Here is a 23873-nt window from a genome sequence, read left to right as displayed (position 1 = left end):
TCCGGTAATATCTCCGACTCTGCCTTTGAGCCGGAGACTTTGGAGGGTTCTGGATAATTACCCAGGAAGTGTTAGACAGGATATGAAACCATACTTAACTTTTGGGTAATTATGCAACTGACCTCCTTTCCCCTCATCCGACTCCCAAATCCCCCATACCCTCCCCAACCTTCCAGCTCCCTCCCGCCCGAACAGAACCAAGCTCACCGATCTGCCACCCTACCCAGGCTGGCACCTGCCCCACCCCACCATCCAACCCACTGGCACGTTCATTCACTAACGCCCTGACAATCTATATAACTGTCCCAAAGATTTTCAGTGTGTTATTGAAAGTCTACGTACCAAAATATGGCAGCGAGTGCTGTAAAAAGAGAGGGGTGGGGGCGGAGGGGCTTGGCTCCCCCTGACACGCCTGCACTATGCGGCAGGACTCCCAGGAGATGTACGCTCCACATTTCTGAAGAGGCCTGGGTCGGGAGTCCAGGCGAGAAATGCGGAACTCTGGCGCTGGGTAAAAAAATAGGAGCGGAATGGCGATTGCGAAATCCTACTTGGAGAGCAGAGGTGAGTCTGTCATGGGGAAAGGGTTCCTTGGCAGCTCGTACAGCAAAGTACCGAGATATGGGGAAGCATTGAAAAATTTCAGCAGTTTTAAAATAAATTTAGAGTATCCAATTATTTTTTTTTCCAATTAAGGGCCAATTTAGCGTGGCCAATCCACCTAACCTGCACATCTTTGGGTTGTGGGGTGAAACTTACACAGACATGACATTTCAGCAGTTTTATCTTGCTTTAATTACTCCAGTACTCTTACCTTTTGATCCAAATGGTAGTACGATTCTGTTTACTCCAAACCAAATGTGTACATTCAGTAAGCTCCAAAAAGAACTTTAATCTTTACACACCTGAAGTTGAGTGAAGTTCACCGATTTCAGTAGGCTGGGATGATGCCCTTTATTGGGATCTGAAATAGTTTGTGTTACACAAGTTTGTCCAAGAAAATAAATTGTGAGAATCTGGAATGAATTTACTGGATGGAATCCCCAAGAAGCATAACCTGGATCGAGTTTATGTGAAAGTGGCTGCTGCGAGTGGCTTAAAACAACTAGCCCGTAGAGCTTGAGAGTAACCAAGAAGGAAAGGATTGAAGAGAAACGCAAGTCAGACTGTGAAGAAGTGGGAAAAAGTTCAGGCCACGCATATGGAAATTAAAAGTTTTTTAAAAAACATACATTTCTATAGCCCCTTTCATGACATCAGGACATAAGGAAAACAACTTATAGCCAGTGAAGCACTTTTAAAGTGTAGTCCTTGTTGTCATTAGGAAATACCGCAGCCAATTTGCACTCCGGTTCCCACAAACAGCAATGTGATAATGACCAGACAATCTGCTGTTGATTTTTGAGGGATAAATATTGGGCAAAATCCCAGATGACTCCCCTGCCATTGTAAATGATGCCACGATGGCACAAATAGCACCTCCATTTAATGTCTCGTCTGAAAGACGGCACCTCCGAAAGTGCAACTCCTCCCTGGGTACTGCAGTGGAGTGCCGGCCTGGCTTGTTGTGTCCAAGTCTCTGGAGCAGGACCTGGACTTTCTCTGACTCCGAAATGGGGGTGCTACCAGCTGAGTCGTGGTTGACACAGTGAGAAATGCTGTCAGTCTCGGCAAGTAACAAGACCCCGGCAGGGACTTAAAGACACTGCATTCCTAAAAACCATAAAATAGCGATATAGAAGTCTGGGGTGAAGAGTACCTAGAACAGAAATGAAGCTTAATTCAAACCCCATGGACCTGTGAGAAGGCTAGGCATCACAGTGGAGTAAATTCCAACATTGAGTGAATAAAGAGCGATGTCATTTTTTAAAAAGTAATTTTGTTCTGGTCATTGTCACGAGTAAATGGTATCATGGCTGGAAAGTGACAAGACTGTCAAAACAGCAGAATCACTTTGGATGATTTAATTGGGATGTGTTCCAAGATTGATGTGTTGATGTGTTTAAAACCTTGAAATCTGTTTAATAGAGACATCATAAAGTAACGGGTTGGAAAGCTCTGTACTCCTGGCCATTTTGAAAGTCTGTCAGAGGGGAGTTGGATGTCTGTACAAAGAAAAAAGAAAAGTACAGCACAGGAACAAGCTCTTCGGCCCTCCAAGCCTGCGCCGACCATGCTGCCCGTCTAAACTAAAATTGTCTACACTTCCGGGGTCCGTATCCCTCTATTCCCATTCTATTTATGTATTTGTCAAGATGCCCCTTAAACGTCACTATCGTACCTGTTTCCACCACCTCCTCCGGCAGCGAGTTCCAGGCACCCACTACGCTCTGTGTAAAAAAAACTTACCTCGTACATCTCCTCTAAACCTTGCCCCTCGCACCTTAAACCCATGCCCCCTAGTAATTGACCCCTCCACCCTGGGAAAAAGTCTCTGACTATCCACTCTGTCTATGCCCCTCATACTTTTGTAGACCTCTATAAGGTCGCCCCTCAACCTCCTTCGTTCCAGTGAGAACAAATCAAGTTTATTCAACCTCTCCTAGCTAATGCCCTCCATACCAGGCAACATCCTGGTAAATCTCTTCTGCACCCTCTCTAAAGCCTCCACATCCTTCTGGTAGTGTGGCGACCAGAATTGAACACTATACTCCCAAGTGTGGCCTAACTAAGGTTCTATACAGCTGCAACATGACTTGCCAATTTTTACACTCAATGCCCCGGTCAATGAAGGCAAGCATGCCGTATGCCTTCTTGACTACCTTCTCCACCTGTGTTGCCCCTTTCAGTGACCTGTGGACCTGTACACCAAGATCTCTCTGACTGTCAATACATTGAGGGTTGTACCATTCACTGTATATTCCCTACCTGCATTAGACCTTCCAAAATGCATTACCTCACACTTGTCTGGATTAAACTCCATCTACCATCTCACCACCCAAGTCTCCAAACGATCTAAATCCTGTTGTATCCTCCTGACAGTCCTCATCGCTATCTGCAATTCCACCAACCTTTGTGTCGTCCACAAACTTATTAATCAGACCAGTTACATTTTCCTCCAAATCATTTATATATACTACGAACAGGTCCCAACACTGATCCCTGCGGAACACCACTAGTCACAGCCCTCCAATCAGAAAAGCACCCTTCCATTGCTACTCTCTGCCTTCTATGACCTAGCCAGTTCTGTATCCATCTTGCCAGCTCACCTCTATCCTGTGTGACTTCACCTTTTGTGCCAGTCTGCCATGAGGGACCTTGTCAAAGACCTGACTGAAGTCCATATAGACAACATCCACTGCCCTACCTGCATCAATCATCTTTGTGACCTCTTCGAAAAACTCTATCAAGTTAGTGAGACACAACCTCCCCTTCACAAAACCGTGCTGCCTCTCGCTAATATGACGACTTGCTTTCAAATGGGAGTAGATGCTGTCTCGAAGAAATCTCTCCAGTAATTTCCCTACCACTAATGTAAGACTCACAGGCCTGTAGTTCCCTGGATTATCCTTGCTACCATTCTTAAACAAAGGAACAACATTGGCTATTCTCCAGTCCTCTGGGACATCACCTGAAGTCAGTGAGGATCCAAAGATCTCCAGTCCTCTGGGACATCACCTGAAGACAGTGAGAATCCAAAGATTTCTGTCAGGGCCTCCGCAATTTCCTCTCTTGCCTCCTTCAGTATTCTGGGGTTGATCCCATCAGGCCCTGGGGACTTATCCACCTTAATATTTTTCAAGGTGCCCAACACCTCGTCTTTTTGGATCTCAATGTGACCCAGGCTATCTACACACCCTTCTCCAGACTCAACATCCACCAATTCCTTCTCTTTGGTGAATACTGACGCAAAGTATTCATTTAGTACCTCACCCATTTTCTCTGGCTCCACACATAGATTCCCTTGCCTATCCTTCAGTGGGCCAACCCTTTCCCTGGCTACCCTCTTGCTTTTTATGTACGTGTAAAAAGCCTTGGGATTTTCCTTAACCCTATTTGCCAATGACTTTTCGTGACCCCTTTTAGCCCTCCTGACTCCTTGCTTAAGTTCCTTCCTACTTTCCTCATATTCCATACAGGCTTCGTCTGTTTCCAGCCTTCTAGCCATGACAAATGCCTCCTATTTCTTTTTGACAAGGCCTACAATATATCTCGATATCCAAGGTTCCTGAAATTTGCCATATTTATCCTTCTTCCTCACAGGAACATGCCGGTCCTGAATTCCTTTCAACTGACATTTGAAACCCTCCCACATGTCAGATGTTGATTTACCCTCAAACATCCGCCCCCAATCTATGTTCTTCAGTTCCCGTCTAATGTTGTTATAATTAGCCTTCCCCCAATTTAGCACATTCACCCTAGGACCACTCTTATCCTTGTCCACCAGCACTTTAAAACTTACTAAATTGTGGTCACTGTTCCCGAAATGCTCCCCTGTTGAAACTTCTACCACCTGGCCGGGCTCATTCTCCAATACCAGGTCCAGTACAGCCCCTTCCCTAGTTGGATTAACTACATATTGTTTAAAGAAGCCCTCCTGGATGCTCCTTACAAACTCTGCCCCGTCCAAACCCCTAGCACTAAGTGAGTCCCAGTCAATATTGGGGAAGTTGAAATCTTCCATCACAACAACCCTGTTGCTTTTACTCCTTTCCAAAATCTGTCTACCTATCTGCTCCTCTCTCTCCCGCTGGCTGTTGGGAGGCCTGTAGTAAAGCCCCAACATTGTGACCCTTCTTATTCCTGATTTCTACCCATATAGCCTTGTTGCCCTCTGAGGTGTCCTCCCGCAGTACAGCTGATATATTCTACCTAACTAGTAGCGCAACTCCTGAAGGAGTTGCGCTACTGGTTAGGGAGAATCCTGCCTGAAACGTCTAAATCCTGGAATGTTTAGCTGCCAATCCTATCCTTCCCTCAACGAGGTCTCTGTAATGGCAACAACATCATAGTTCCAAGTACTAATCCAAGATCTTAAGTTCATCTGCCTTACCTGTTATACATCTTGCATTAAAACATGTATACTTCAGGCTACCAGTCCCGCTGTTTTCAGCAACATCTCCCTGTCTGCTCTTCCTCAGAGCCATAGTGGCCTTATTTACTAGTTCTCCTTTAATTTTTTCACCTTCTAACCTATTGCTCCAGTACCCACCCCCCTGCCATACTAGTTTAAACCCTCCCGTGTGACACTAGCAAACCTCGCGGCCAGGATATTTATGCCTCTCCAGTTTAGATACATCCCATCCTTCTTATGCAGATCACATCTGCCCCGGAAGAGCTCCCAGTGGTCCAGATAACTGAAACCCTCCCTCCTACACCAGCTGTTTAGCCACGTGTTTAGCTGCTCTATCTTCCTATTTCTAGCCTCACTGGCACGTGGCACAGGGAGTAATCCTGAGATTACAACCCTTGAGGTCCTGTCTTTTAAATTTCTGCCTAGCTCCCTGAACTTCTGCTGCAGGACCTCATGCCCCTTCCTGCCTATGTCATTAGTACCAATTATGATTCTATAGGTGCGGGCAACTGGGACTAGCTTAATGGTAAAAACTGGGCGGCATGGACTGGTTGGGCCGAAGGGCCTGTTTCCATGCTGTAAACTTCTATGATCCTATGAATATGTACCACGACCTCTGCCTGTTTGCCCTCCCTCTTCAGGATGCCCGTTACTTGTTCTGAGACATCCTGGATCCTGGCACCAGGGAGGCAACGTACCATCCTGGAGTCTCTTTCACGTCCACAGAAGTGCCTATCTGTGCCCCGGACTATAGAGTCCCCTGTGACTATTGCTCTTTTGCGCTTTGACCCTCCCTGCTGAACATCAGAACCAGCCATGGTGCCACTGCTCTGGCTGCTGCTGTTTTCCCCTGATAGGCTATCCCCCCAGACAGTATCCAAAGGGATATACCTGTTCGAGATGGGGACAACCACGGGGATTCCTGCACCGACTGCCTGCCCCTTCTGGTGGTCACCCATCTCTCTGCCTGCACTTGGGTGTGACCACATCCAAATAACTGCTATCTATGACGCTTTCCGCCACCTGCATGCTCCTAAGTGCATCCAATTGCTGCTCCAACCGAACCATGCGGTCTGTGAGGAGCCCCAGTTGGGTGCACTTTCTGCAGATCTAGCCATCCGGGACACTGGAAGCCTCCCGGACCTGCCACATCTCACAGTCAGAGCACTGCACCCCTCTAATTGACATTGCATTAATTAATTAGTAAATTAAATTTAAAACATTTTTTTTTTTTTTTAAATCTGTAAATTGCCCAGATGGTCTAATGGTTGCTTTAAATTTTGTTTTGTGTGTACATTGTGTTTTATCACGGAGGGTGGACTCTCTTTTCCTGCAGAACTCGCAGGCTAGGTGATGAGGTGCGCAAGAACAAGCAGCAATGACTTCCCTCCCTCCCTCTCCAGCAAAGCTTGGTAACTATCCCATTCCTTGTGACTGGAAACTTGTGCTTTAGGAAATGTCCGGCTTTGACTCGAGGTGTCTGCCATCTTCTCCGATAACCTCTCCCCCTCCCATCAGCAATGCTTCAAGTTATATCTTTCCCTGTGAGGAATGGCAGAAAACGGAACTGCATCCTATGGCACCGCTACTTCACTTTTGAAAGGCAGGTTTTGTTCAGTTCAATCTCTGATATTTATCATTTTATCATTCAGAGGTATCCTCTCAATCTCGTGGTGCCAGGCTGATGCAGAGTTGCTCCTTAGCAGCGCAAAGGACAACAGGATCTTATGTTGGAATCCCAACACTGGAGAGGTGGGTGACCATCGCTTGCTGAAAGAGAGTTCAACCTCGTGGCGAGCTATATGCAGTAGAACAGGATTTTATGTGACTCCAGAAGATGTAACTTCTGTACAAACCATGGTAACTGGTCTGTTAATGGGAACAAGTTATTCTTCCAGCTCAAATAACACCAGACCAATGGACAGTTTTTCAAACTCTCTCGATCTGCCGTGCAGGAGCTCTGATTTGATCGTGCACTGACTGTTGCTGTTACTTGATTTCAGGTGGTCTACGAGTTGCCGACAAGCAGTCAGTGGTGCTTTGACGTCCAGTGGTGCCCGCGCAATCCAGCCGTCCTCTCAGCTGCTTCCTTTGATGGGAGAATCAGTGTTTATTCTGTCATGGGAGGGAGTCTGGAAGCACAGAAACAAAGCCACGTTGATAAAGTAAGGAGCCGCAAGCAGCAGTGTGATGTTGATTGAGCGATAAATATTGGCCAGGGTAATCTCCCCTGCTCCTCTTCGAAGCACGATCTATTATGTCCACCCAAGGGGGCAGCCTCGGTTTAATGTCACATCTGAAAGATGGTGCCTCCGACAGTGCGGCGCTCCCTTAGTACGGCAGTGGTGTACCAGCCTTGATTTTTGTGCTCAAATGTCTGGAGTGGGGACTTGAACCCACAACCTTTCAGCTCAAAAGCTGAGAAAGCTATTGACTGGACCACAGCAGACCCAGCCGTAGCTCACTGGGCTAAATCGCTGGCTTTTAAAGCAGACCAAGGCAGGCCAGCAGCACGGTTCAATTCCCGTACCAGCCTCCCTGAACAGGCGCCGGAATGTGGCGACTAGGGGCTTTTCACAGTAACTTCATTGAAGCCTACTCGTGACAATAAGCGATTTTAATTTCATTTCATTTCATTGAGGTGGGAGGCACTGGAGGAATCAACATCGCAAGTGTTGGACGCTGGGCGTTTAGCTTTTATCAAACAACTAAAACCTGAATTTTCTAAGATGTATCCTCTTTAAATAAAGTAGTGGGCCATGTTTTGATTTGATTTATTATTGTCACGTGTATTAATATTCAGTTAAAAGTATTGTTTCTTGCATGCTGTACAGACAATGCATACCGTACATAGGGAAGGAAGGAGTGACTGCAAAATATAATGTTGCAGTTATAGTAAGGTGTAGAGAAAAGATCAACTTAATACGAGGTAGGTCCATTCAAAAGTCTGATGGCAGTAGGGAAGAAGCTGTTCTTGAGTCGGTTGGGACGTGACCTCAAACTTTGGTATCTTTTTCCTGACGGAAGAAGGTGGAAGTGAGTATGTCCGGGGTGCGTGGGGTCCTTAATTATGCTGGCTGCCTTTCCGAGGCAGCGGGAATTGTAGACGGAGTCAATGGATGGGAGGCTCGTTTGAGCTACATTCACGAACTTTTGTAGTTTCCTGCGGTCTTGGGCAGAGCAGGATCCATACCACGTGTGATCTTTTAGGAGAATGGGAATTTCTTATTCCGCATTGCTGTTGCACTTCCTGTAAGTTTTTGTTGAATTGTATTATCACCCTGCCCATTCTCCATTTTGAGCTCCTCACATGCCTCATGCCAAAGTGTAGCCCGCTGTGAAGAAGGAAACTGTTTCCTCGTGGACATCTCCTTTTATGCTGCCCCAGTGATCTACCGACGGGAAGTATGGTCTTATGACATTTATTGCTGCAGTTGCTAGCACCGCCTCGCGCGGACGAGGACCCTGGTTCGATCCCGGGTCACTGTCCTTGTGGAGACTCGGACTGTTTTCATTAGAACGACGGAGGTTGAGGGGCGACCTGATAAGAGGTCTACAAGGTTATGAGGGACATGGATAGAATGGATGGGCAGGCACTCTTTCCCAGGTTGGAGGCGTCAGCTCACCAGGGGACATAGGTTTAAGGTCCGTGGGGCAAAGCTTAGAGGAGATGTGCGAGGCAGGTCTTTTTACACAAGAGCGGGGTGAGTGCCTGGAACGCATTGCCAGGGGAGGTTCTGGAAGAAGTACATTAACGGCGTTCAAAGGCATCTTGACAAATACATGGATAGCATGGGTATAGAGGGGTGTAGCAAAACAACAAAGAACAAAGAAATGTACAGCACAGGAACAGGCCCTTCGGCCCTCCAAGCCCGTGCCGACCATGCTGCCCGACTAAACTACAATCTTCTACATTTCCTGGGTCCGTATCCTTCTATTCCCATCCTATTCATATATTTGTCAAGATGCCCCTTAAATGTCCCGATCGTCCCTGTTTCCACTACCTCCTCCGGTAGCGAGTTCCAGGCACCCACTACCCTCTGCGTAAAAAACTTGCCTCGTACATCTACTCTAAACCTTGCCCCTCTCACCTTAAACCTATGCCCCCTAGTAATTGACCCCTCTACCCTGGGGAAAGCCTCTGACTATCCACTCTGTCTATGCCCCTCATAATTTTGTATACCTCTATCAGGTCTCCCCTCAACCTCCTTCATTCCAGTGAGAACAAACCGAGTTTATTCAACCGCTCCTCATAGCTAATGCCCTCCATACCAGGCAACATTCTGGTAAATCTCTTCTGCACCCTCTCTAAAGCCTCCACATCCTTCTGGTAGTGTGGCGACCAGAATTGAACACTATATTCCAAGTGTGGCCTAACTAAGGTTCTATACAGCTGCAACATGACTTGCCAATTCTTATACTCAATGCCCCGGCCAATGAAGGCAAGCATGCCGTATGCCTTCTTGACTACCTTCTCCACCTGTGTTGCCCCTTTCAATGACCTGTGGACCTGTACTCCTAGATCTCTTTGACTTTCAATACTCTTGAGGGTTCTACCATTCACTGTATATTCCCTACCTGCATTAGACCTTCCAAAATGCATTACTTCACATTTGTCCGGATTAAACTCCATCTGACATCTCTCCGCCCAAGTCTCCAGACAATCTAAATCCTGCTGTATCCTCCGACAGTCCTCATCGCTATCCGCAATTCCACCAACCTTTGTGTCGTCTGCAAACTAACTAATCAGACCAGTTACATTTTCCTCCAAATCATTTATATATACTACAAAGAGCAAAGGTCCCAACACTGATCCCTGTGGAACACCACTGGTCACAGCCCTCCAATTAGAAAAGCATCCCTCCATTGCTACTCTCTGCCTTCTATGGCCTAGCCAGTTCTGTATCCACCTTGCCAGCTCACCCCTGATCCCGTGTGACTTCACCTTTTGTACTAGTCTACCATGAGGGGCCTTGTCAAAGGCCTTACTGAAGTCCATATAGACAACATCTACTGCCCTACCTGCATCAATCATCTTAGTGACCTCCTCGAAAAACTCTTATCAAGTTAGTGAGACACGACCTCCCCTTCACAAAACCGTGCTGCCTCTCACTAATACGTCCATTTGCTTCCAAATGGGAGTAGATCCTGTCTCGAAGAATTCTCTCCAGTAATTTCCCTACCACTGAAGTAAGGCTCACCGGCCTGTAGTTCCCGGGATTATCCTTGCTACCCTTCTTAAACAGAGGAACAACATTGGCTATTCTCCAGTCCTCCGGGACATCCCCTGAAGACAGCGAGGATCCAAAGATTTCTGTCAAGGCCTCAGCAATTTCCTCTCCAGCCTCCTTCAGTATTCTGGGGTAGATCCCATCAGGCCCTGGGGACTTATCTACCTTAATATTTTTTAAGACACCCAACACCTCGTCGTTTTGGATCACAATGTGACCCAGGCTATCTACACCACCCTTCTCCAGACTCAACATCTACCAATTCCTTCTCTTTGGTGAATACTGATGCAAAGTATTCATTTAGTACCTCGCCCATTTCCTCTGGCTCCACACATAGATTCCCTTGCCTATCCTTCAGTGGGCCAACCCTTTCCCTGGCTACCCTCTTGCTTTTTATGTACGTGTAAAAAGCCTTGGGATTTTCCTTAACCCTATTTGCCAATGACTTTTCGTGACCCCTTCTAGCCCCCCTGACTCCTTGCTTGAGTTCCTTCCTACTTTCCTTATATTCCACGCAGGCTTCGTCTGTTCCCAGCCTTTTAGCCCTGACAAATGCCTCCTTTTTCTTTTTGACGAGGCCTACAATATCACTCGTCATCCAAGGTTCCCGGAAATTGCCGTATTTATCTTTCTTCCTCACAGGAACATGCCGGTCCTGTATTCCTTTCAACTGCCACTTGAAAGCCTCCCACATGTCAGATGTTGATTTGCCCTCAAACATCCGCCCCCAATCTATGTTCTTCAGTTCCCGCCTAATATTGTTATAATTAGCCTTCCCCCAATTTAGCACATTCATCCTAGGACCACTCTTATCCTTGTCCACCAGTACTTTAAAACTTACTGAATTGTGGTCACTGTTACCGAAATGCTCCCCTACTGAAACATCTACCACCTGGCCGGGCTCATTCCCCAATACCAGGTCCAGTCCCGCCCCTTCCCAAGTTGGACTGTCTACATATTGTTTTAAGAAGCCCTCCTGGATGCTCCTTACAAACTCCGCCCCGTCTAAGCCCCTGGCACTAAGTGAGTCCCAGTCAATATTGGGGAAGTTGAAGTCTCCCATCATAACAACCCTGTTGTTTTTACTCTTTTCCAAAATCTGTCTACCTATCTGCTCGTCTATCTCCCGCTGGCTGTTGGGAGGCCTGTAGTATACCCCCAACATTGTGACTGCACCCTTCTTATTCCTGATCTCTACCCATATAGCACAAGGAACTGCTGAGGGTTCTGGCCAAAGATGGTATCATGACTGGTGCAGGCGTGGAGGACTGAAGGGCCTGTTCCTGTGCTGTATTTCTTTGAAGCATTTGATTTTCACTACCTCGTTCAAAGTGAAGTGTTGTGTTGTTCAATCCACTAGAGTACTCTAAAATGCCTTTTTTTGATTTTGTTTTTGGATTTAGATTTCTTCCTCATTCAACAATTTGGACCCGTTCGGCACTGGACAGACGCTCCCTCTTCTCGATATCTCACAGAAAACAGGTCATCCCGCCATGGTGCTTCCTTTGAAAAAACCTCCCAAATGGATTCGCCGGCCTGTGGGCGCATCATTCGCCGTGAGTTGTGCCTCATTGTGTGGAGGGTTTGATTGTTGAAACACCATCCCCAATCTTCCCTGGTATCTAAAAGCATGCCTGTACTTTGATACAACAAGTCGCCTAACGGTGGAGTTGTCATGTGCTGTACCTGAAGCAGGAATACCATACCTATGGAGGTATGGTAAATTACAACATCCACAAAAGTCTGCAATGTTAATATTCAAAGCCTGGGTGAACAACCTGTTGCTTGCTTCCTTATGCCTGTCGTTCCTCTCTTCAACGTGGGGGCAGCACGGTAGCATTGTGGATAGCACAATTGCTTCACAGCTCCAGGGTCCCAGGTTCGATTCCGGCTTGGGTCACTGTCTGTGCAGAGTCTGCCCATCCTCCCCGTGTGTGCGTGGGTTTCCTCTGGGTGCTCCGGTTTCCTCCCACAATCCAAAGATGTGCAGGTTAGGTGGATTGGCCATGATAAAATTGCCCTTAGTGTCCAAAATTGCCCTTAGTGTTGGGTGGGGTTACTGGGTTATGGGGATAGGGTGGAGGTGTTGACCTTGGGTAGGGTGCTCTTTCCAAGAGCCGGTGCAAACTCGATGGGCCGAATGGCCTCCTTCTGCACTGTAGATTCTATGAACCCCCCACCATCCCCACCAAGTTCGGCCATAGGCTGGATAGGACTGTTAAACTTGGAACAGTTAGTTATCCCATCAGGTATTTAGTATAGAGTCGGTGCAGACTGTATTTGTATTCTACACTCCTCGGTTGGAAACTTACAAAGGGCAGATTTTTCAGGATAATTTCTGGCTAAAAAGCAGCCAGTAAGCTTTTGTACATTTTTTATTTGCTTTCCTCAATAGTTGTGGGTTGTTATTCTCTTCCCCACCCCCTCCACACGCACACCTTGATGTGCCCATTCAGTGTCTATATGATTTACCAGGTCCAAGGACATCAGCCAGAAAGCTGTTGTCCAGAAAATGTCAGAGATGGTGGTGTAGTGGGATTGTCACTGGATTAGTAATCCAGACACCCAGGATAATGCTCCAGGGTCCCAGGTTCGAATCCCACCATGGCAGATGGTGACATTTGAATTCAATAAACATCTGGAACTAAATTCATTGCCGATTGTCGTAAAACCCATCTGGTTCACTCATGTCCATCAGGGAAGGAAATCTACCATCCTTACCCGGCCTGGCCTACGTGTGACTCCAGACCCACACAGCGATGCGGTTGATTCTTAACTGCACCCTGCTGAAATGGCACCCTGCAAGCCACTTGGTTCAAGAGCATTAGGGATGGGCCCAGCCAGCGCGCCCACGTCCCAAGAACGAACAAATAAAATACAGACTTCTATATTCAAAGAGTGTCTGAAGTTCGGACACAAGATGGAGAAAGCCTTAGTTTATGGATGTTTTTATCACTGTAATAATTTCCTGCTTTGGAAGTCTGCTGAGAACAGTATTAAGCTTTGTTAGTTTGCCCTGAAATCAATTTATTTGTGAGATGGAGACCAGTAAGCCAGCAGCTTACTGGCCCTCAACTAGCCACATCCAGCCATGGAGCCGGCTTTTGTTGGCAGAGCACGAGTGGCGGTCATTGTGGTAGGTTCTGGCCCTGGGCGAAAGTGGACCGTTTCAGGAAAGTCGAAGACTTTTGCATCATTCTCCTTGCATAAAGCCGGGTTCTTTTGAGCTTCGCGTAACTGAGCTCTTATCTCAGACATCCGCAGAGTACAAGATGTCAACGAGAGATGTTGTGTGTGAAGTTGGGTAGAAGCAGCAATGTTGGCCGAGGCACTGAAAGCATTTAAACAGTAAAAGTTAGGTTCCCCGTGCTTGCCAAGATTCTCAGTGCATGTTTTAATGCTTTCCATGACTGCCTAAGAGGACATTCTAGTCGCGTCTTAATGAGAACAAACAATTTCCAGAGCATGGAGATATCTTCATAAACTTAGAGAATATAATTCCTGTCTAATGGTCCTGTTAGAAAGTCAGTAAGATTGGTGTAGCAAAGAGGGGCTGTTTAGCACAGGGCTAAATCGCTGGCTTTGAAAACAGACCAAGGCAGGCCAGCAGCACGGTTCAATTCCCGTAACAGCCTCCCCGAACAGGCGCCGGAATGTGGCGACTAGGGGCTTTTCACAGTAACTTCATTGAAGCCAACTTGTGACAATAAGCGATTTTCATTTCATTTTCAAGTGAAAATGCTCTGCACCTGCACCAATTAATTTTGTTTCTTAAAAGGCAAAATCTCTTACTGAAGTAACATTTATAGTTCGGAGCATACGGATGGTCATAGGCACGTGGAGACTTGCGATTGAATCGGCTGGCTATACCAAATTTCTTTTACAAAGTTGAAAACACTTCAGGGAGGCTGGTTGAGCAAAGAATGTGTGCCTTTTACAAGACACAAAGAAGTCGAGATTGTCTTTCAGTCCTTGTCTTTTACACCCGTGTCTTCAATGTTACAGTTTGGAGGGAAGCTGATCACGTTTTGCAACTCGAAAGCTGCTCCACCACAGATACAGCAGCCTGCTTCACGTCAGGTGTTTGTCAGCGTGGTTACCACGGAAACAGAGTTTTTGTGCCGTTCCAGTGAGCTGCAGACAGCTCTCCAGTCCGAGGCTTTTGTCCAATACTGTCAGTCCAAGATTAATACTGCGCCCACAGACTTTGAAAAGAACATCTGGAACTTCTTGAAGGTGCGTATTACTTTGACAGCTTGCTAAATGCGAGATAAAAGCAAAACAATCCGGATGTTGGAAATGTGAAATAAAAGCAGAAAATGTTGGAACAGGTCTGGCAGCAGCTGTGGAAAGAGAAGCAGCGGAGTTAATATTCCCAAGTCCAAATGGCACTCGCACTCACTCACACACACACACACACACACACACACACACACACTCTCACTCGCTCACTTACTCACTCTCTGCCTCTCTCTATCCCTCTCCTCTCCTCTCTCTCACACACACACACACACACACACTGGGCGGCACGGTAGCACAGTGGTTAGCACTGTTGCTTCACAGCGCCAGGGTCCCAGGTTTGATTGCGGAGTCTGCACGCCCTCTCCGTGTCTGCTTGGGTTTTCTCCGGGTGCTCCGGTTTCCTCCCACAGTCCAAAGATGTGCAGGTTAGGTGGCGTGGCCATGCTAAATTGCCCCTTAGTGTCCATAAAGGTTAGGTGGGGTTACCGGGTTACGGGGATGGGATGCAGGTGTGGGCTTAAGTAGGGTGCTCTCTCTCCAAGGGCCGGTGCAGACTCGATGGGCTGAATGGCCTCTTTCTGCACTGTAGATTCTATGATTCTCACACTCACTCTCTCTCTTTCTCTCACTCTCTTTCTCACTCTCTTTCTCACTTTCTTTCTCTCTCTCACACTCTCTCTCACACTCTCTCTCACACTCTCTCTCACACTCTCTCTCACACTCTCTCTCACACACACACTCTCACTCTTTCTTCCCCCCCCCCCCCCTCCGCATGGCCACCTTGTCCCTGGTTCATCTTTGTTCTCCTATTAACCCATTCTGCTATGCTACCATTAACACCCCGTTTTGTCTTATGTTCATGACACCTTTGTCAATCTTTCCTTTGCTCCGATCTATCCCTGTTCTTGTATTCTGCCCCACCTGGAAGGGAACATTCCTGCCTGCCGATTGTCGCGCGATGTCCGTTCATCCATTGTCGCAGCTTCTGCATGGTCTTGGCCAACGTTCTCTACCTCACGCTGCAGGAAAGGATGTCCTGAAGCGTGGTACATTGGCGAGACCGTGCAGACGCTGCGACAACGGATAAACGGACATCGCATGACAATCGCCAGGCAGCAATGTTCCCTTCCAGTCCGGGAGCACTTAAGCAGTCGAGGGCATTCAGCCTTTGATCTCCGGGTAAGTGTTCTCCAAGGCGGCCTTCAGGACGCGCGACAACGCAGAATTGCTGAACAGAAACTTATAGCCAAGTTCTGCACACATGAGTGCGGCCTCAACCGGCACCTGGGATTCATGTCGCATTACATTCACCCCCCACCATCTGGCCTGCGTTTGCGAAATCCTGCCAACTGTCCTGGCTTGAGACAATTCACCCCTCTTTAACTTGGGATTACCCCTCTCTGTGGATCTGTAAATGCTCATATTCAAAGCATCGAATTGCATCTATGACTCTGTCTATATGTATATATGTTTCTGGAATCTTCTACTTCATTCACCTGAGGAAGGAGCAGTGCTCCGAAAGCTAGTGATTTGAAAGAAACCTGTCGGACTTTAACCAAGATTCACATAGTCAACATTTACTACAAACAAAATAATTAGTCCAAAGTATTGAAGTCCATTTCATAATCATAGAATCTACAGTGCAGATGGAGGCCATTCGGCCCATCGAGTCTGCACCGGCCCTTGGAAAGAACATCCTACTTAAGCCCACACCTCCACCCTATCCCCATAACTCCGTAACCAGGACGCTAAGGGGCAATTTATCACGGCCAATCCACCTAATCTGCACACCTATGGACTGTGGGAGGAAACCGGAACACCCGGAGGAAACCCACGCAGACACTGGGAGAATGTGCAAACTCCACACAGACAGTCACCCAAGCCGGGAAGCGAACCTGGGACCCTGGAGCTGTGAAGCAACAGTGCTAACCACTGTGCTACGTGCTGCCCAATGTTTTAACGCAAGTTTCTATTGGAATAGCGTGTGTGTGCGCGCGTGTGCTTCGCTAAGCAATTGCCACTGCCCCAGTGTGGAAACCAACAGGCAGCTCTGTATCCAATCTTTTTGCTTTTAATACGAGACAATTTTCACCAATTAAATGAACAGAAACTTATTTGGCATCTGTTGGGTTGTATGACTTGGGTACTCTAAATTTAAAAAATATATATTATGAAGATTTTTGCTTCCACCACTCTTATCAGGCAGAGTTCCAGATCTCCATCCTCCTGTGGTGAAGCAATTGCCCCTTGAATCCCCTCTATACCTCCTACCTCTTATCCTAGCCCCATGCTCCCAGAAATGGACATCCTCAAACAATCCAATTACTAGCTCCAAATTAGAGTCGTAGAGTTTTACCTCATGGAAAGAGGCCCTTCGGCCCATTGTGTCTTCTCTGGCCATCAAGCCTATCCTCACCCCATTTTCCAGCACTTGGTCCATAGCCTTTTATGCTCTGGTATTTCAAGTACTCATCTAAATACTTCTTTAAAGGTTGAGGGTTCCAGGGCGGCACTGTGACTCAGCGTGTTAGCCCTGCGGCCTCATGGGGCCGAGATCCCAGGTTCGATCCTGGCTCTGGGGGGAGTTTGCACGTTCTCCCCGTGTCTGCGTGGGTTTCGCCCCCACAACCCAAAGATGTGCAGGGTAGGTGGATTGGCCACGCTAAATTGCCCCTTAATTAGAAAAAATGAATTGGGTACTCGAAATTTTTTTTTTTTAAAGTTTAGGGTTCCTGCCTCTACCACCCTTTCAGGCAGCAAGCTCCAGATTCCCACCACCCTCTGGGTGAAAAAGGTTTTCCTCACATCCTCTCTAAATATCCTGCCCCTCACCTTAAATCTATGTTCCTTGGTTATTGTCCGCTCCACTAAGGGGAAAAGTACCTTCCTGTCCACCCTATCGACACCCCTCGATCAGGTTCCCCCTCAATCTTCTCTGCTGCAAGGAAAACAACCCCAGCCTAACCGGCCTCTCTTGACAGCTGAAACACTCGTACTGTCATTCCAAACAATGAAAGTATATGCCAAATAAGCAATCTGATTACTCCCGCAAAAATGTAAATTTTTAACAGTACCTCTGTTTAAAAAGAACTCCAGTGCCACTCCCCCTCCTCTTTTACCTCCTTTGAACTGCCTCAACCACCCACTTCTGGAACATTAATAAATGTGCCAGAAGTGGGTGGTTGAGGCAGTTCAAGGGAGGTAAAAGGGGAGGGGGAGTGGCACGGGAGTGCACCACAGCTGCAGAAAAGGAGTTAGTTGAGGGTTTGTCTACTGAGTCAGTATGGGTGGAAGTCAGAAACAGGAAAGGAGCAGTCACTTTATTGGGAGTTTTCTATAGACCCCCCCCCCAATAGCAGCAGAGAGATAGAGGAACACATTGGGCGGCAGATCTTGGAAAAGTGCAGAAGTAACAGAGTTGTTGTTATGGGTGACTTCAACTTCCCTAATATTGACTGGAACCTCCTCAGTGCAAATGTTTTGGCTGGAGCAGATTTTGTCAGGTGTGTGCAGGAAGGATTCCTGACTCAATATGTAGATAGGCCGACTAGTGGGGAGGCCATATTGGACGTGGTGCTCAGCAACGAACCAGGCCAGGTGTCGGATGTCTCAGTGGGCGAGCAATTTGGTGATGGTGACCACAACTCCTTGACCTTTACTATAGTCATGGAGAGGGATAGGGACACAGTATGGGAAGGTATTTAATTGGGGGAGGGGAAATTATACTGCTATTAGTCAGGAGCTGAGGAGCATAAAGTGGGAACAATTGTTCTTGGGGAAATGCAGAACAGTAATGTGGGGATTGTTTAAGGAGCACTTGCTGCGAGTGCTGAATTGTTTTGTCCCACTGAGACGAGGAAGGAATGATAAGGTGAAGGAGCCTTGGATGACAAGAAAGAGAAGTGGAGCTTCTAGTCAGGAGGAAGAAGGAAGCTTACGTAAGGTTGAGGAAGCAAGGATCTGACTCTGCTCTAGAGGGTTACAAGGTAGCCAGGAAGGAACTTAAAAATGGACTGAAGAGAGCTAGAAGGGGGCATGAAAAAGCCCAGGCAGGAAGGATTAGGGAAAACCCCAAGGCGTTCTACACTTATGTGAGAAACAAGATGATCAGAGTGAGAGTTGGGCAGATAGTGGAGGGAACATGTGCCCCGAGTCAGGAGATGGGGGAGGACCTAAATGAATACTTTGCTTCAGTATTCACTAGGGAGAGGGACCTTGTTGCCCATGAGAACAGTGTGAATCAGGTTAATAGACTCAAACAGGTTGATATTAAGAAGGAGGATGTGCTGGTAATTTTGAAAAGCATCAGGATAGATAAGTCCCCTGGGCCTGACGGGATATACTCAAGGTTACTACGGGAAACGAGGGAGGAGATTGCTGCACTGTGGCGATGATCTTTGCGTCCTCACTCTCCACTGGAGTAGTACCGGATGATTGGAGGGAGGCGAATGTTGTTCCCCTATTCAAGAAAGGGAATAGGGAAATCCCTGGGAATTACAGACCCATCAGTCTTGCATCTGTGGTGAGCAAAATATTGGAAAGGATTCTGAGAGATGGGATTTATGATTATTTATAAAAACATAGTTTGATTAAAGATAGTCAGCATGGCTTTGTGAGGGGCAGGTCATGCCTCACAAGCCTCATTGAATTCTTTGAGGATGTGACGAGGCACATTGATGAAGGTTGGGCAATATGGTGTATATGGATTTCAGTAAGGCATTTGATAAGGTTCCCCATGGTAGGTTCATTCAGAAAGTTAGGGGGCATGGGATACAGGGAAATTTGGCTGTCTGGATACAGAATTGGCTGGCCGAAAGAAGACAGCGAGTGGTAGTGGATGGAAAATATTCCACCTGGAGGTCGGTGACCAGTGGTGTCCCGCAAGGATCTGTTCTGGGACCTCTGCTCTTTGTGGTTTTTATAAATGACTTGGATGAGGAAGTGTAAGGGTGGGTTGGTAAGTTTGCTGATAACACGAAGGTTGGTGTAGTTGTAGATAGTGCAGGTTACAACAGGACATTGATAGGATGCAGAGCTGGGCTGAAAAGGGCAGATGGAATTCAACCTTGATAAATGTGAAGAGATTCATTTTGGAAGGTCGAATTTGAATGCTGAATACAGGGTTAAAGGCAGGATTCTTGGAAGTGTGGAGGAACAGAGGGATCTTGGGGACCACGTACGTAGATCCCTCAAAGTTGCCACCCAGGTTCATAGAATTTACAGTGCAGAAGGAGGCCATTCGGCCCATCGAGTCTGCACCGGCTCTTGGAAAGAGCACCCTAACCAAGCCCACACCACCCTATCTCCATAACCCAGTAACCCCACCCAACACTAAGGGCAATTTTGGACACGAAGGGCAATTTAGCATGGCCAATCCACCTAACCCGCACATCTTTGGACTGTGGGAGGAAACCGGAGCACCCGGAGGAAACCCACGCACACACGGGGAGAACGTGCACACTCCACACAGACAGTGACCCAGCCGGGAATCGAACCTGGGACCCTGGAGCTGTGAAGCAATTGCGCTATCCACTATGCTACCGTGCTGCCCCCACAGGTTGATAGGGTTGTTAAGAAGGCTTATGGTGTGTTGGCTTTCATTAACAAGGGGATTGAGTTTAAGACCCACGAGGTTTTGCTGCAGCTTTATGAAACTCTAATTAGACCACACTTGGAATATTGTGTCCAGTTCTGGTGGTCTCATTATAGGAAGGATGTGGATGCTTTGGAGAGGGTACAGAGGAGATTTACCAGGATGCTGCCTGGACTGGAGGGCATGTCTTATGAAGAAAGGTTGAGGGAGCTTGGGCTTTTCTCACTGGAGCGAAGAAGGCAGAGAGGTGACTTGATGGAGGTGTACAAGGTGATGAGAGGCATGGATAGAGTGGATAGCCAGAGACTTTTCCCCAGAGTGGAAATGGCTGTCACGAGGGGTCATAATTTTAAAGTGATTGGAGGAAGGTATAGGGGAGATGTCAGAGGTAGGTTAGAACATAGAACAGTACAGCACAGAACAGGCCCTTCAGCCCCCGATGTTGTGCCGAGCTTTGTCCGAAACCAACATCAAGCTATCCCACTCCCTGTCATTCTGGTGTGCTCCATGTGCCTATCCAATAACCGCTTGAAAGTTCCTAAAGTGTCCGACTCCACTATCACAGCAGGCAGTCCATTCCACTCCCTAACCACTCTCTGAGTAAAGAACCTACCTCGGACATCCCTCCTAAATCTCCCACCCCGAACCTTATAGTTATGCCCCCTTGTAACAGCTACAACCACCCGAGGAAATAGTCTCTGAACGTCCACTCTATCCCCCTCATCATCTTATAAACCTCTATTAAGTCACTTCTCATCCTCCTCGCTCCAATGAGAAAGCCCTAGCTCCCTCAACCTTTCCTCATAAGACCTATCCTGCAAACCAGGCAGCATCCTGGTAAATCTCCTTTATACCCTTTCCAATGCTTCCACATCCTTCCTATAATGAGGTGACCAGAACCGCGCACAATGCTCCAAATGTGGTCTCACCAGGGTCCTGTACAGTTGCAGCATAACCCCACAGCTCTTAAACTCAAGCCCCCTGTTAATAAACACTAACACACTATAGGCCTTCCTCATGGCTCTATCCACTTGAGTGGCAACCTTCAGAGATCTGTGGACATGAACCCTAAGATCTCTCTGTTCCTCCACATTCCTCAGAACCCTGCCGTTGACCCTGTAATCCGCATTCAAATTTGTCCTACCAAAATGAATCACCTCACACTTATCAGGGTTAAACTCTATCTGCCATTTTCTGGACACTGGTAATGTCCTATTAATTAGAGTACCTATCTGTTACTGTTACTTTCTTCCAAGCCAACTCCCTGAAATGCTCAGAATTATTTTGCATAGATACATATCCCTTGTACTGGAGGCTTCTGTATGACCTTCTCTGATAAGTTAGTTTTTTAAATCTTATTCACAATTCCTCCAATTCGTGTCTCTTCATCTCCTGTAGGTGCCTGTTAGTGTGCTATTTCACAGCTCTCCAATTCCTTTCTCACATGGCTGTTCTACATTTATCTAAGCATTGATGGAGTTTGTCGACCAGTCATTTGACTGTGAATATGAGCCGAGCGTGATCCTGTCCTTATAATCCCGACTGGGAATTCTCCTGCACAGCCTAGGAGCACTATGGCCATTCCATCGGTTCTCCTATGTTATGGATCCCTGGTCAGCTCTCAACAGTGGCTAATGGACTGGGCCAGATGCCATAACATTTTAAAGTTTTAATGTGGCGCGGAAAGATCGATTCGTTCCAGCAGTGATAATATAAGAAGTACGGCTTGGTTATTTTATAAACAAACTTTATTAAAACAAAAGAAAAGAAAACAACACTTAAACTTTTACTTCAAGCTCTAACACTAACCGATTACATGCAGTTTCTTAACCTTAACACACTAGTTCCCATTAATCAGCACTACATGAACATACAGCTCTCGTTCCACTTACACAAACCGGCAAATGCACAACTTGCAATCACAAAGCTATTTTTCTTCTGTTCGGGATGTTTGTTCAGATTTCTTTTCCTGAGTCTTCTGCCTGTAACTATTCAGAACACCATTTTTTCTCTCTCTCTCTTTAAGCACGGCCTAACCCCCCACACAGAGGTTCTCTTGGGTTTCCAGATTTGAACCTATTATGGTTTCTTGGTTGTTTGCCCACTCCCATTTATTCAAAAGAACAGTTATGCCACTTATATGCAACTAACCTTCCATTGACAAATGGGTCACCTGTCTCTAATGGGATAATGGCTGGTCAAACAAGGTTGTCCCGAATGACAATGGATCTTGAGTGGATCATCCTGGCAGAACCGGGGCATCCTCTGTATCCCCGCTAGCAAGGTTAAGTCTGAAGGGGACAAGGTAACTTAGGCTCTAGGCGTATCCTTGTGAGTCTGCTACTAGCAGTCTTTTCCCTAAATCTATTTAATCCCTAAATTGCCTGCTACATCTTGGACCCTGTTTCTGGACCACGTTCCTAATATCTCCCTATCCCAACACCTAAAATCAGATAACTTAGCACAGACCTAGGATCTCCTTAAATCTGTGTGGCACAGTGCCAATTTGGCGGTGCATTTATTGTTTCGGAAAGCGCTCTAATTAAATGTCAAATACGATGATATGGATTAAACAGTTTTGTGCTAAAACAGATTATTGTTTCCCTTCCTCTAGGTAAACTTTGAACAAGATCCTCGAACAAAATACTTGAATCTGCTTGGCTACAGTAAGGAAGGATTGGATAAAAAGGTAAACACATACAATGGCTTTGGGAATTCGAAGTGTAAAAGATATTCACTGAGCATCAAAGTTATATGGCGAGGTTCGACACTCAGCCTGGTCACTTGTGAGGGTCAGTGGGCGTAAGTGAGGTCAGGCCATTTACTAAAAACTCGTGGTTCTGCACCTGATCTACGAAAAGGTGGTCAGGGCGATGATCCAATAAGTAAAGCTAAGTTGCCTTTGTATAAAAAGTGCAATGTTATTTGAAAGGAGCGGTTTGATCTCCTGAGGTGTTGCTAACTGAGATTCTTTCGGGTTGGGTTTTCATTTTGTATCGACTTCAAAATCCCAAATTCTTTCTATCCTGCCTTTTCCTGCACCCATTCCTGTTGGTGTCTCCTATTGTTGCTCACTCCCTTTGCTTGCCCTTGCCGTCATTTGCTTATTTTCTCTTTCTCTCTCATTTGCTCGGATGCTCTGTGCACCCTATTTTGCTCCCCCATTTGCATGCTTTCTCCTTTCAGTTCCTCTCTATTTAAATAACCTATAGCTGTATTTCATGCTTTATTCTGATTTGCCCTTTCTGAATGTTGCCAGTTACCACGTTGAATTGTCGATTTCAGATTGCCTCGTCTCTAGGTAATGGCGTGCGACTGAAAAGTCTCGAAGTGGAAGCTACTGAGCGCGTGCAGAAGATGCCAGGTGTCTCCAGTCAGGTACTTGCTTCAATTGTACTTATCATAGAATCATAGAATTTACAGTGCAGAAGGAGGCCATTCGGCCCGTCGAGTCTGCACCGGCTCTTGGAAAGCGCACCCTACCCAACGTCAACACCTCCACCCAATCCCCATAACCCAGTAACCCCACCCAACACTAAGGGCAATTTTGGACACTAAGGGGCAATTTATCATGGCCAATCCACCTAACCTGCACATCTTAGGACTGTGGGAGGAAACCGGAGCACCCGGAGGAAACCCACGCAGACACGGGGAGAACATGCAGACTCCACACAGACAGTGACCCAAGCCGGAATCGAACCTGCGACCCTGGAGCTGTGAAGCAATTGTGCTATCCACAATGCTACCGTACTTGTTCCTCATATTGCACTGGCACTGACCCCTATTATATATG

At 46.8% G+C, this 23873-nt stretch overlaps 1 protein-coding gene across 5 annotated transcripts in view; it reads left to right on the top strand.

Annotated features, from left to right (window-relative positions):
- The window catches only part of sec31b (SEC31 homolog B, COPII coat complex component), a 138993-nt gene that overhangs the window by 57749 nt on the left and 57371 nt on the right, over window positions 1-23873 (top strand). For all 5 annotated transcript variants that reach the window (XM_072491799.1, XM_072491798.1, XM_072491801.1 and 2 more), the window contains 6 exons: window positions 6667-6766; window positions 7018-7179; window positions 11649-11801; window positions 14251-14481; window positions 22695-22769; window positions 23366-23458. In XM_072491799.1, coding sequence (XP_072347900.1) covers window positions 6667-6766; window positions 7018-7179; window positions 11649-11801; window positions 14251-14481; window positions 22695-22769; window positions 23366-23458 — 814 coding nt within the window. The remainder of the gene's footprint in view (window positions 1-6666; window positions 6767-7017; window positions 7180-11648; window positions 11802-14250; window positions 14482-22694; window positions 22770-23365; window positions 23459-23873) is intronic.

This window comes from Scyliorhinus torazame, chromosome 28, assembly GCF_047496885.1.
Source record: "Scyliorhinus torazame isolate Kashiwa2021f chromosome 28, sScyTor2.1, whole genome shotgun sequence".
Lineage (NCBI taxonomy): Eukaryota > Metazoa > Chordata > Chondrichthyes > Carcharhiniformes > Scyliorhinidae > Scyliorhinus > Scyliorhinus torazame.
Note: the sequence above shows the minus strand (reverse complement) of the source record. Positions and strands in the feature narration are given on the sequence as shown.